The following is a 13,797-nucleotide window of genomic DNA, read 5'->3' as shown; positions in this document are numbered from 1 at the left end:
GCGGGCCAGGAGCGATTCAGGTAGCTTTTTCTGTCACTTACTGAAAGTATTTGAAAGTTGGATTGGAAATAATCAGTTACGTTCCCTTAATATGTGTAGCTTCCCCCACCTCCTCGCACAGATTCTAGAAACGTCTCCTCTGGAAGGTTTCAGAGAAGCTAAAAGTTCGTTTCTGCGTATGGCATCGATGTGCTGAAGCGCACACGCGAAGCCCGTGTCCCGTGGCCGTGTGCCACTTTAGAGGCTGGCTCGTTCGGGGACTAGCGAGCGAGCCAGGGGACGTGGCCAGGGGACGTGGCATCGCTCGCTCAGCTCCAGGTGCACAGCCAGGTGCCAACAACAGTCTTTCCCCATGTTTTACTTTAAAGAAAGAATTCTTAGAAGTCTCTTTAGGGGCTGCATCCTGCCTCCATCGACCAGAGCGTGTCTTGACCGACAGTCCGCGGTGCATCCTGCTCAGTGCTATGCACCGTGGTCAAAGTCGGTGTCCGGGGCGGTGGCCCCCGGTCACCGCAGACAAGGCTGCTGTCACCCGTACGGTAACTGCCAGAGCAAAGGCAGACGGACGTCCTGGTTATGTTCTTTGAACGCGCACAGAGTCCAAACAGCAGATGCAAAATTCAGTCAGACGAAAGGCGCCTGCACTGCGAGCATTTCGCTGAGTTCAAGCCAGATGTGGGTGTGTTCAAGCCAGGTGTGTGTGTTCACACGTTAGGGGTGTGTGTGTTAAAGTCAGGTGTATGTGTTCACACGTCAGGTGTATGTGTTCAAGCCAGGTGTGTGTGTGTTCACACGTCAAGGGTGTGTGTGTTAAAGTCAGGGGTGTGTGTTCACACGTCAGGTGTGTGTGTTAAAGTCAGGTATTACGTGTTCACACGTTCGCTAATTGTTGCTTCAGAAATATCGCAGCCATTTCTAGCCATGACAGTGTTTCTGGAAGTGCTGACCAAACGTGGTGGATTTGGTCCACACTTCCACGCCTTCTCCCCAGACGCACCATGAGGACCGTGACATGACTGAAATAGGGGTCACTTAGGAAGGGGGTGGGGAGCGCCTAGTGTGGTTAAGAGATTTCAGGAAAACCATTGAGGACGGGAAGTAACGGCGCCGTCTTGAGTGCTGTGCGGGGGGCGGGGGCTGGGGTCAGGGCGCGTCCTTCCCGCTGTGGCCGGGGGGTGGGGTGGGGGGGTGACCCGGGGAGGAGGGGGAGCGACCGGCTCTGGGGGGCGGGGGTGTCGCTGTTCCTGTACCGGTGCACGTGTGCAGAAGGCGGGACGAGGACCAAACTGTATTTTAAAAAGAGCAGTCACAGTGACATGTTGGGCAGTGGCCTTCCAGAGCGCTGAGACATAGAGCGGGGAGCCCTAAGGACGCGCCCTGAGTTTGGCCGGCAGCTGCGTGCGAGCCAGAGACGGTGAGGCCCGGCGTGCACGTCCCTGTCCCTTCGATTCTGAACTCAACCAAACTGCCAACCACACGTGACAAAGTCAGACACCCCCAGATTTGCGGGAAGGGGTGAGTGATCACAGTCCTTAGAGGCTTCTGGAGGCCAGACCTCACCAACACGGCAGGCAAACCCCGGAAGAGGGAGCTGGAGGCCACCCAATGGGACCCCTCACCCCAGGAAGCAACAGGAAGCGTCACCAGGTGTCACCCTGCAGTGACGCCACCTCGAGTGGGCTAAAGGTTCTGTGTCGACAGAAGGCGCTCAGCTCTGAGGCTGTGACTTGGACCCATGCTCATTCCGTAGAACATGGAAGCCAGAACGAGCGAAAGCCCGAGGAGGCCGGGGGTCCAGTGTGCGTGTACCCGCTTCTCCAGAGCGGGCGGCATCTACCCGGCGGTGTCCGGCCTCGGCGACAGTCGGGGCCGGGGGAGGTCGCAGGTGCAGCAGGCGGGGCGGGTCGCGTCCAGCCCTCAGCAGCGTTTTACTCAAAGCTTTGCAGGTGTTTGGTTTAAATAACTTTTGAAAACAATGTTTCAAAAAAATGTTCTTAGATGCTTAAATTCATATACTCGAGTCACTTGTTTAAGAAGCCAGATGCCAAAGTAGAGTGCAAAGTAGATTTTAAAATAAACCCTCAGGAAGTGGGTGTCAGTGGGGTTCACTGCGAGAACTCTTAGACGCCCTTTCTCTGGAAGCGACATGCTGCTGAGGCCCAAGCAGAAGCGTTGCCTCCTGATACGGGGTCCCCCCACCCTGACTACAGTGCCGCCCCGGCGGGGGGAGGGGTGACAGCCCGGTCCTCACCCCACGCCTGCCGATCATACAGCCTGCTCCTGGCGTCCAAGAGTGAAGAAGTAAATTTGAAAATAGCTTCCTTTTCAAAACACTGAAGTCATAGCGTCCTGTTTGTTCCTTGTCCCACGGCTGTCCCCGAGGGTGGGCACCGCTCGTCCCTATGGCTCCTATTCTGTGACAGCGGATGAGTGGCGTTTTCCCCAAACTGTGTCTGGCAGTTCAGTCCGGTGCCGAAACTGCCAGGGTGAGCGTCGGACCCCAGAGCTCGAGGGCTCAGCCCCACACGACTGCCCCGACCCGAAACCCCAGTCGCCGGGGGGCCCAGGCCACCGTCACTTCTCCCTGCAGACCCCTCCCCCGGGCTTAGTAGCTCACGGGGCGACTCGCAGAAGCCGGGGGGCAGAGCGCCCCTGTTCCACTTTGGTTGTAAGGGGTGCAGGTCACGAAGGGCCACGTGGAAGTGACGCTCGAGCCAAGCATGCGGAAGTGAGTGCCAGGGACACTGCCATCCCAGCACCTCCACAGGGCCACCTCAGTCACCGGGCCACCTCAGTCACAGGGGCGCCAGTGCAGGCCTCCGTCCAGGGCCACGGCCAATGGAACCGAAGACCCTGCCAGCGACCTTGGCATCCAACCGAGCATGGCGAGCTAGGAGGCCTCACAGAGAAAGGCCTGAAGGACACAGTGGCAGCGGGGACACGCATGGTGGTCGGGACGCCGGCCACAGGCCAGTGCAGAGAGCCCGGCAGAGCCCAGCGCTTTGGATGACGGCGGTGCTGGTGAAGGTGAGGCGTGGTGACAGGAATGGGGCCTGGCCAAGGGCCCAGCGTGCGGACAGCAAGGAATGAGTCCAGGACAAACGGATTTCTGGTGCTGTGGTCGGCGGGGACGTCCCCCACACCTGCCCAGGGATGGACCTGGCGGGCAGGAGCCAGAGCTCTGTCCTGTTAGGTGACGTGCTCATTCGGCAGCCACGGGGACATGTTGGGGCAACGAGTGGATCCCCCAGAAGCCGTCAGAGCCGCAGATGACCTTTGAGTCAAGAGCATTACCAGGGGAGAACAGGGCACCAGCCCTGGAGACTCCAGTTCAGGCGGCAGTGACCTGGCCTGGGGGCCGAGCAGCGGCCGGTGAGACGGGAGGGAGCCGGGCGAGAGAGTGAGGGGGGCGAGGACCGAGAGGCGCCCTGGGTCCAGACGCAGTGCCCGTGGCGGCTCAGGCTGCCGCGGTGACGTGGGGACAGACGAAGTGACGCGGGTGGCCGCAGGGGGAGGCCGGAGGACCTGGTCAGGTGCGTGCTGCCCCAGCACGTTCTGTGCTGCCGAGAGTCCCAGACGCAAGGCGAGGGAGGTGACGAGGGGCCCACCGAGGCCCGGGGAGAAGGGGGCGTCAGGGTGCACGATGGGCATTGGGGCCCCCAGGAGAAGCAGGCTTTGGGGCGGCCCCCTTCCCGGGAGCCCCGTGAGTTCCCAGTGTAAAGTCCCTGCTCCTGTCCTTTCTGTGACGTGGGGTCAGACAGAATGGCCCCTCGTGACTGTACGTAGCGGCCAGGAGTCCCCTCTCTGAAGGTCGGCCGCACAGCATGGCAGGTCCCGTGCGGGTGCGGGCGCTGGGGCCCAAGGGCATGTCAGTGTGGCCCTGAACGCGTGTCACTCTCCCAGGTCCGTGACGAGGAGCTACTACAGAGGCGCGGCGGGGGCCCTGCTGGTCTACGACATCACCAGGTAATGCCCCGCGCGGAGCGGGCGACCGGCCCCTCCGTCTGGGTCTTGGCAGCTTTGGACTCACTTCCCGGTGACTGGCCAGGTCAGGGGATGTCTGTCAGAGTCCCCGTAGATAGCGGCCCTGTGTGTCGTAACCGGGTTCCAGGACCCTCCCTCAGGTCACAGAGTGAAACCTCGCATGCGGTCAGCGGTGAGAAGTGACCGACATGGACAGAGGCGGAGGGCCCTGCCTGGGCTCAGGTGGCCCAGCACTGAGTCCCAGTCCTGGTCACGAGCAGTGTCCTGTCGAGAAACAGGTGCTGGTGTTCAGCCATCGCAAGGAGCCGTGTCGCCCCCACACGTCACTGCCAGGGTCAGAGTTCAGGCCCCATGCGCCCCACACTCACTGCTCTGGAACCACGGGTGGCCAGCGGCTACTGCGCTGGACAGTGCAGATTCTAGAACTTTACCGCCCTCATGGAAGTCCCTTCGGTGGTGGCCTCGGTGTCCGCAGCACTGTCCACGTCCCCTGGGCCCTTTCGGGGGCAGCTCGTCCCAGGGGACAGCGTCGTCTGCAGCTGTGACATGCGCCCCGTGCTGCAGCGAGGTGCTCTGGCACGGTTGGGCCGCCCCGGGCCCAGCTCACTGGGGCGGCAGCCACGTGCCAGGGCAGAAAGCTGCTCACTCCTTGGGTACCCGGGGGCCGCAAAGTCACTCTGAGACGCAGTCGCCTCCCAGCTCTGCCACTGGCTGCTCTGTGACCTCAGGCAACTTAATTATCTCTCTGGGCCCCAGGTTTCTTACAGAAAAGGGGGCAATGACAGTCTGTGTCACAGAGTCCTCACACGGAATCCGTCCGACATATGCCTCTGCGGCAAAGTACCAGCATCTGACGCGGGTTTGCTGAGTGGCGACAGTCAGCCGCCAGGTCTCCCCAGAGCTTCACGCTGACGCGCAGGGAACATCTGCGGGATGCGTAAAGGAACCGGTTTCCTTGTGCGCCCTGATTGGGCGAACAGAACAACAGAATGCCTCGCCCTCGCTCTCCGGGAGGCGGCGGAGGGTGTGCCGCGTGCTTGGTGTGAACACGTGGCTCCACCGCACGTGTTCAGGAGCCGTGTGCGACGTGTGAGCGCGCGCGAAGAGTTGCTGGTTTTATAAAATACATGTACCATTTTCACAATTCTGTGTCACGCAGCCGAGAAACCTACAATGCGCTTACTAATTGGTTGACAGATGCCAGAATGCTCGCCAGCCAGAGCATCGTGGTCATCCTGTGCGGGAACAAGAAGGACCTGGACGCCGATCGCGAGGTGACTTTCTTAGAAGCCTCCAGGTTTGCTCAAGAAAACGGCAAGTGACCTTTACCTGTTACCGCTTTTCAAACGCTGACTCGGGGCGACTTCACTGCTTCCCATTTAAATGGCTACTGGGGTTTCAGGACCAAAGTGTTCGGGGAACATCCAGCTGTTGACTGTAAAGCGAGGCTGATTTCGCGTATTTTCGCAGTACTGCATTCTGCCCGCGAAAGTTACTGTCATGATGCGAGCAAATGCATTAATATTCTGTAACGACTTCCTAGTCGAGGATCTTTGAGTCTTTCAGGACTTAATTTAGGGTGAAATCGATAATAACAGTCTTTAAAGGTGCTAATCAGATGATGTCATCTTAAATTAATTTGAAGCTAAGATGGTGAAATATGACATCTAAACAGAAAGAGAAGCAGCAGAAGAAATACCGGGCTTCGTGGCTTGGTCTCACTGACACTGGAGTCACTTGGTTCCAGCTGCCTTTGAAACTCTGAACGCCGTGTGGCAACGTGAGGTCAGCACGCAGTCGGTGGCCGCTTACGTAACAGACCCCAGGCATCAGATGTCTTAAGTTACTTCAATATCTAGAACCAGTCGAGAATTAAAATATCCTAATGTCGATTCTCAGGTGGAGTCTAGAGCTGCCAAATTACGTTCTCACCAATTGACTGGTTTTGCTCCCCGGGAGGGCGGTCCCCAGTCAGGCGGTGGCTGTCAACGTGGCTTTGCCGTGTCTGCTGTCGCTTTCAGAGCTGATGTTTCTGGAAACCAGCGCGCTGACGGGGGAGAGCGTGGAGGACGCCTTCGTGCAGTGCGCGAGGAAGATCCTCAACAAGATCGAGTCAGGTAGAGGCGCCGGCGGCGGACGCGCTCGGCGGGCCCCGTCTGCTCGGTGCTGTCGCTTTTCAGTGTTTCCGGGGTGGCTGGTCACAGCGTTGCCCCCTCTGACCCGCCAGCCGACAACGGCCACCTGTGCCCACGGTCTCAGCCACTGCCAGCTCTGCCGGGCCGGGCCGGGTGTCCTGGCGGGGGACCAGCCATGCGGCGCTGGGGCTCGGGTACATCACGTGACCGTGGCACTCGCAGACGTGGCTCTGTGAAGCTCACGGAACGTGCCTCCGTCGTGGTCTGTCACAGTATCGTGTCTTTGTTGCCTCGGGAAAAATACCTTTAAAATAAGCCCAGTTTGGGCAGCTGACAGAAGCCTCCGCCTCTGTCACTTATCAGCGCTGACGTTTATCTCGGCGTTACCAAAACTGCGTGCGGACGCTCACAGCCCAGTCCATCTGTGCAAACACCTGCCCCTCTGCTCCTCGTCACCCTCCTGGCTTCCTCAGGGGCCGTCCTTGATGACCGCACTGCAGTGTGGTCACTACGGGTCAGGGTCCCCCAGGGCGGGGAGCCCGCTCAGCCGGGGCGTGGAGTTCGTGTCGGTGAGGGCTTCCAAGGCAGGTGGTGGCTGAGTTCTGTCCGTCCACATACGAGGGAGGGACCGGCCAAGGGCGAGGACGGTGGCAGTCCCGCAGAGGGGACGGCGTGAGTTGAGAGGCAGGAGGGGGAAGGTGCCGGAGCGGAGGCTGCGGCGGGGCGTGGAGGGAGAGACGCCGAGGCCAGGGCCGTCCTCGAGGCCCTGGAGCTTTGTCTTGTGAGTTTCTGGGTCCCGACCCTGGCTGTACCTGGAGTCACCAGAGCGTGAAAGTTAGGGTCCCGGCTCCCGCCGATGGCCCGGGGCCAGCCCGCCTCGATGCCCTCGTGAGGTGGTTGTGCTGTTCCTCTGCGATCGAGGACCGCTGTGGTGGGGGGGGTGGCAGTGAGCGCTGCGACAGGCGGGGACCGACTGACGGGAGAGCAGGGCTGGAGGCCGGGCTGCCAGTGAAGGCGTCCGAGAAATCGGAGGGGGAGGCGAGCGAGCAGTCGCTTGGAGCTTCGGGGGTGCGGGCGTCGAGGCGGCGCGGATGGAGCCGGGAGATACCCCAGCAGAGCGCCACAAGCTGACTGGGGCAGGGCGGTTTGCGGGGGTGTCAGGAAGGAGAGGCGCCAGCTCACTGATGTCCCCCCGGGGCGGCCTGGCGGAGAGACGCCGGGAAGCCGGAGCACAGGGCGCTTCCGGGGAGCCGGGCTGACCCCGCATGGCACACGGCGTGTCCGGCGAGCTCTGCGGGCGCCTGGGCAGACAGCGCGTTGGGAGCCATCGGCACAGGGTCTAGCGGAAGCTCTAGAAGAGCTTCTGGTCGAAGCCGAGAGTGAGCAGAGCGGTGACCGTGAGCAAAACCCTGGCGGCCGAGGGCCGAGCAGCGGGAGGGCCCCTCCGTCTCACGGGAGGCCGTGGGAGCCGCAGAGACCCGGGAGAGTGGGCGTCCGGCACCGAGGTCCAGGCGGAGGACCGTCCGCTGTGCAGCGCAGCCGAGAAGCCTCTAGGCTAAGAGCCGAGCTGGAGTGGGCCACTGCGGGGGGCAGGGGGCGTCAGCTCTGTCAGGAACCGAGGAGGTAGAGGACGGATGGCAGTCGGGATCGGAGAAGGGCCCGTGTTGGGGTGTGGGGCTGGGACCGGAGGGCGCCGAGGCCAGCGTGGAGGAGGAGGTTTGGTGATGGAGAGATCTGAGCGGGGGAAATACCGAGAGGGGAGGAGGCAGAGGTGGAGGGAGGGACGAGGGAGGGGACAGAGAAAGTGGTTCTGGGCAGTCAGGGTCCCAACAGCAAAAGGCCGCTCCATCCTTCTGCGGTTTTTGACTTTAAACAAGAAAACAAGATTTTACTAAACTTGGCACAAAGCCCGTCATTCTAAGTTCTCGGTGGCGTCGTCCCCGTCAGGACCGGCTGGGTGTCGTCGAGCTCGCGGACGTGCCACTTGCATTGCTCGCCACGTGGGTGTTTCAGCCACGGGTGCCGTGCTCGCAAATGGACTCGCGAAGCTTTCGAGAGCCATTTCCTCTGAGATCGTCGGAATCATAATTACGTCCAAGTGAAAAAATAATGGTTGTAAGTTAGACTTGTGCAGCCGTTCTGAATTTCAACTTTCCACGTAGGCAGTTCGTTCACACGGTGCAAAAACCATTCCTTCCTCCCCGTGTTTTTACCCGGAAGCCGGATTCTGCCGCACCCCGCTTTGCGCTTACGCGTCAGCGTGTGGAGATGTCCACACACACACTGTGCCGAGGCACGTGACTGCCCACACCGTGTGTGTGACGCGCGTGCGTGGTCACTCGTGTGCGTGACCTTAATTAACGCATCCAGCCTTCCTTGGGCATTTGGGCTGTCGCAGTATTTTGCTGGCACGGATTATGCCGCAGTCGGTAACCTTTTATGTGCCACTTCACGAGTGTGAGCGTGTGTGAGATAAATGCCCAGAATTGGAATTGCGGGCAAAGAACCCAGGTGGGGCTTGGAGCTGTCGGAAGCCCCGCCCATGGGCGGAGCACCGCGCCCGGGGTTTTTACGGGCCTGATAAGTAGAAGGCGGTACCCTTCGCAGTTTCATCTTAAATTAACTTACCTTTGTATACATAACACATCCACATAATTCCAAATCCGAAAAGTACAGAAGAGAACACGGTGGGGTCCCTCGCCCTCTGCCCCACCCCTCTATGGTCCCCTAGCCATCTGGGACCCCTGGTCCGTTTTCACGTATTCTTCCCGAGGTATGTTATGCCCGTGTAAGCAAATCTACATGTATGTGTTTTGTCCTCTTTATTCAAAACGGTGGCATAAATACACAATGTTTTGCTCTTCCTTTTCGCTTGACGTATTTTGGGGGGGATCACGGAAACATAAAACCTTTTTTGAAGATGTGCTTGTTCCCCAGGTGAGCTGGACCCCGAGAGGATGGGCTCAGGCATCCAGTACGGAGATGCGGCCTTGAGGCAGCTGCGGTCCCCACGTCGGGCCCAGGCCCCCAGCGCGCAGGACTGTGGCTGTTAGAGCAGCCGGGGCGCACGCAGGTAGGGCCCCCCGCGCAGCCTCGCCGCCCCCACCCTGAGCTCCGTCCCACACACGCTGCTGCAGAGGCGGTAACCGCGTTTGCCGCCATGTCAGGAAAGGGAGAGGTGGCTGCATGTTAACAGGTAGATGTTCCCAAGGGCGGAACACACATTCTTCTCAAGCTCACAGGGACCATTCACCCGGATAGACCACGCGCTGCGTGTAAAACACCCCTAAACAAATTAAAAAACACAGACCATACACATGACGTCTGCGCTCCGACCACAGTGGATTAAACTAGAAGCCGTAACAGAAAGATGGCTGGGAAGTCCCCACACGCTCGGAGGTCACACAGCCACTTCTAAATTACCCATGGGTCAAAAAGAAATCTCAAGAGAAATTTAAAAATATTTTGAACCAAATGAAAATCAAAATATAACTTTTCGAAGTTGGGGGGCGGGCAGTGCAGTGAGTGCGGTACGTAGGGGCAAATCTGTAGCACCGAACACATCAGGAAAGAGGAAAGGTTTAGGGACGGCCCCCAACTGTGCCATGGAAACTAGGACAGAGCGAGTCATCCAACATCGGCAGAAGGGGAAAAATAATAACTACGAGTTAGAGCAGAAACGAATGAAAATAAGACTATGAAATCAATAGAGGAAAATCAGCAGATCCAAAGCTGGCTCTTTGAAAAGATCAGTAAAATCATAAGCCTCCAGCCGGGCCAACCAAGGGGAAAAAGGACGCGTTGTGACCACCAGAAGTGAAGGGGCCGTGGGCGTCGAAAGGGTGGGAAAGGAGCAGCCGTGAGCCCAGCAGTTTAATAACCTCGAGGAAACACAGTGATCCCTTGAGAGACACAATCTGTCAAAACTGATACAGGAAGAAATAGACGATTTGAATAGACCTATATCTATTAAAGAAATCGAACCCATAATTAATAACCTTCCAAAAACACCAGGCCTGGATGGGTTCACTGGTGAATTCTACTAAACATTTAAGGAAGAAATCGCACCAGTTTTCTACAATCTCTTTCACAGGGCGGAAGCAGATGGAAGCTTCCTAACTCATTCCATGAAGCCAGCAACCCTGTAATTCGAAAACCAAAGTCATTACGGGAAAAGTACAGACCAGCATCTCTCGTGAACACAGATGCGCAAATCCTCAGACACACAGTAGCAAAGCAAATCCCACAGGGAGAGACAGGTGGGATTGATCCCGGGCGTGCAGGGCCGGCTCGGCTCCGGTCAGTTAATGGCGTCCGCCACGTGAACAGGCTGCAGAGGAAGAATCACGTGGTCATGTCAGGAGCTGCAGAAACATCACTAAGAGTTCAGCGGAGGCAGAATACGGACGTGCCTGTCGCTCGGAGGGAAGATTCATTTATAAAACCTGCAAATGAAGGCTTTAACTCTTGAAAGCTTCCTCTTTTTTCCCGTTTGCCACGGTGCCGCATGGGCGTAAGGCAGTCTGGGTTCAGGTTCCCGGGGTCGCTGATTCCCGGGGGGCTGCAAGCCACGTGTGTCTGTCCATTTGTGGTGAGGCACGTTTCTAAACTGTTCTTCGTGTTTTTTAGGTGTTTGTACCATGGTTTTTGGGACACGATTGTTGGAGCTTGAAGCAGTTTTTTTGCCACCACCCTTGGCTGCTTCATGCAGAAGCAGAAGAAAAGTGACCTGCAGTGTTAGGCCAGCTGGCGGAGGCGGCTCAGCACACCAGGCCGGGCCGCTGGCTGCGCACACGTGTGCAGGTTCACGGGACCGCTGGCTGCGCACACGTGTGCAGGTTCACGGGGCCGCTGGCTGCGCACACGTGTGCAGGTTCACGGGGACGCTGGCTGCGCACACGTGTGCAAGTTCATGGGGCCGCTGGCTGCGCACACGTGTGCAGGTTCACGGGACCGCTGGCTGCGCACACGTGTGCAAGTTCTCTTCCATAGTCTCCCTTCACCTGTGGCGTAAACCGTGGCTGGGCATCGTACATGCTGCGGCCCGGCACGTCGCTAGCATGGTCTCTGACGTGTAAGATAGTGTCACGCTACCTGGGCATCGTACATGCTGCGGCCCGGCACGTCGCTAGCATGGTCTCTGACGTGTAAGATAGTGTCACGCTACATGAGTCTCACGTTTTGTTTTTTTAATCGCACGAACTAAGGCTGCCGTGCGGTGTGCTCATCATCACGTCGGTTATGTGGCACGTTGGTCGTACCTGTGACCTGAGATTTGAGGGCAGGCCCTGACGGCCAGTGCAGTCTCGTGCACTTCCGGTCAGCACCATCCACGGGCTGTTTACGTGACCCATGTGAAATACCAGGTCGGTCGTTACGTACCAAAATGAAATTAAAACTGGAGGTTTCCTATGAACGTTACACTGCCCGGCACGCTGTTGACGGTAAAGCGTCTTCGTCCGAATCTGCTCAGGAGGTGTGGCCTGAGCGCCTGCCGTGGTCAGCGCTGGGGGCCCCAGGACCTTCAGCCAGGCTTCCCAGGCGACGTGTGGCCCCGGCAGGAGACGCCGTGTGGGCCACTGTGCTCTTCCTGGGAGTCACCAGCGCAGCATCGCTGCCTCCTCGTGCGCCCGTTACTGCTTCTGTGCATTTTCAAGAACCCGCTGAATCACGCTGACGGAGAATGGACGCCACCAGGACATTTCTGTGCAGCTTCTGCAGGATACGTAATGCCTCAGCACGGTTATCAAGTCAACATGTTTTTAATTCACGGGAGGTCGATCGAACTGTAACATCTACTGTATTGCAAAGACTTGTTCCGATGTTTTAAAATGTCAATCCAAAAAATATGTAAATTGAACTTTGCTTTAAGATTGAAATACAGCCTTATTTAAGGCTGAAAGTGTAAAAGCATTGCCCACCTCGCCCGTACGTGTGCTTCCACTGTGCCCAGCGGCGCCTGGGGGTCAACGTCACTGCCCGTCAGTCCGAAACTGCCCGTTCTTGGCTCTTTATTTTCCTCAACAGAGCACAAGCGGCACAAACCCTGAGGAGTAACTCGAGAGAAACATCAGTCTGTGTCCGCTTTAGTTACTTTAATTTGCTTTTAAAAAGCCTTGAGTGTTTTATTTGAGACGTTAGAATATGAGGCAGATTCTCAGACTCGGCTGTTCCCTGGACGTTGCTGGAAGGGTGTGTCGCTCGGTGTCTCATCTGCGACGGTTCTGCAGGCTGCTCACGCGGGAACAGCGTTCTGCATGGGCTAGGGGCATGTCCACTCCGCCACTCCAGCGTATTCAAAAAGAAGAATCTCTAAATAAGACAAATGTTAAGTCGGTTTATAAATGAGCCTGTTAATGCAACCATAAGTACTGCATATAAATTCCACGTTCTTTGACCAATAAAAGTTGCTGGAGGCCCAGAGTGTGATGGCTCTTACTCAAGGCCGTTAGGAGACGTGACGGGGCAAGGTCGGTCAGTGCCCCGTGTGCACCACTAGCCGGTCCCGGCTCTTCAGACAGCGGGGTGTCCTGCGGTTCAGCTGTGACACTCCAGGCGACAGGGCCGGACCCCACACACAGGCTGGGGGCTTGGTCCGCCGTCCCAGCACACACGTCGGATGCCAGCCGTAGGTCCAGGCTGTCACCTGCGCCTCCGGCCATCTGGGCGTGAATCCGAGGTCCCCACGGCCCCTGGAGCTCCATCGGCTGCCAGTGCAGCCTCCAGAACGCGCCGGTCCCAGGCAGGCGTGCGCTGCGGGGCTGTCGGCCGCCACGTCGAGGTCGGGGACACGCTCGCGGCTGCAAAGTCACGCCATCAGGGAGCCCGTGTGTTTCTTCTGAAGTGGCCTTTATGTTTTGTTTTTTTCTCTCTGGAGGTTTTCAGACGCGCGTGTGCAGACGGTAGCACCGGCCGCTTCCACAGCCTGCATCGTGCCAAGCTCGTTTATTTCCCTTTGCCCCGGCTTTTTATGCTCTAAATTGGGGAACATCCAAGGCATCTGTCATTTCACCCAAAAGTAGTTCAAGATGCATCTCTGACAGTATGTATTTTTAATTGGCATAGGCATCGGACCATTGGGAACTTCTTAAAGATACTGTCACGAAGCCAAAATGGTTGCTTTCGTATCTGGTGGTTGTACCAAGTTGGTTTCCTGGCACGTGTTGAAAAGCGAAATGCACGTGCTGTGTACAGTCCAATCGGGGTGATGCCCCAGCCTGTGGCCGGTGGTGCCAGCTGCCATCCCTCAGCCCAGGGGACAGTCATGCTTCCAGCAGGGACCCCAGGGCAGGCAGCCTGCCACCCCCAGCCACGTGGCCACCGTGTGGTTGGTGCCCTTGCTGTCCGGTTGTCACATGTGGCAGTGTCACCCCTGCCGCTGTCATGACACGAGGCACACTTAACGGACATCGTCCGGTGTCCTTGTCCCGTGATGGAGAACGCGCCCCACTCCAGCGCCTGCGTCTGGAGCGCGAGCTCGCCGAGGGGCGCGGTCATCACGACGTTCCCTCTCCTGCGGTGACGCCACCCTCGCCGCTGTGGGGACCGACCGCGAAGGGCCCTGCGCTCCGAGCTCCTTCCTCAAACTCCTGACGTCACGTGTACATTTCATTTTAAAGGAAACTAACATTAAAGAAACAAACGCTAAATGTCTGAGTATTTTACATTCCAAATTGCC

General features: G+C 58.0%; 1 protein-coding gene and 1 long non-coding RNA gene across 2 annotated transcripts in view; both read left to right on the top strand.

Annotated features, from left to right (window-relative positions):
- The window catches only part of LOC105308794 (ras-related protein Rab-4A-like), a 22,587-nt gene extending 11,374 nt beyond the window's left edge, over positions 1-11,213 (top strand). The window contains exons 6-11 of the mRNA XM_023525784.1: positions 5-20; positions 3,904-3,966; positions 5,144-5,298; positions 6,006-6,101; positions 9,057-9,192; positions 10,749-11,213. Of these exons, the coding sequence (XP_023381552.1) occupies positions 5-20; positions 3,904-3,966; positions 5,144-5,298; positions 6,006-6,101; positions 9,057-9,172 (446 nt within the window). The 3' untranslated portion in view covers positions 9,173-9,192; positions 10,749-11,213. The remainder of the gene's footprint in view (positions 1-4; positions 21-3,903; positions 3,967-5,143; positions 5,299-6,005; positions 6,102-9,056; positions 9,193-10,748) is intronic.
- LOC111733727 lies at positions 48-885 on the top strand. The gene is made up of 2 exons (XR_002778142.1): positions 48-683; positions 716-885. It is a non-coding gene; the product is annotated as an uncharacterized LOC111733727 (long non-coding RNA).
- Positions 11,214-13,797: the final 2,584 nt, after the last annotated feature.

The sequence above is a fragment of the Pteropus vampyrus genome, unplaced genomic scaffold (assembly GCF_000151845.1).
Source record: "Pteropus vampyrus isolate Shadow unplaced genomic scaffold, Pvam_2.0 Scaffold626, whole genome shotgun sequence".
NCBI lineage: Eukaryota > Metazoa > Chordata > Mammalia > Chiroptera > Pteropodidae > Pteropus > Pteropus vampyrus.
The sequence above is the reverse complement of the archived record's forward strand: the minus strand, read 5'-3'. Positions and strand labels throughout refer to the sequence as shown.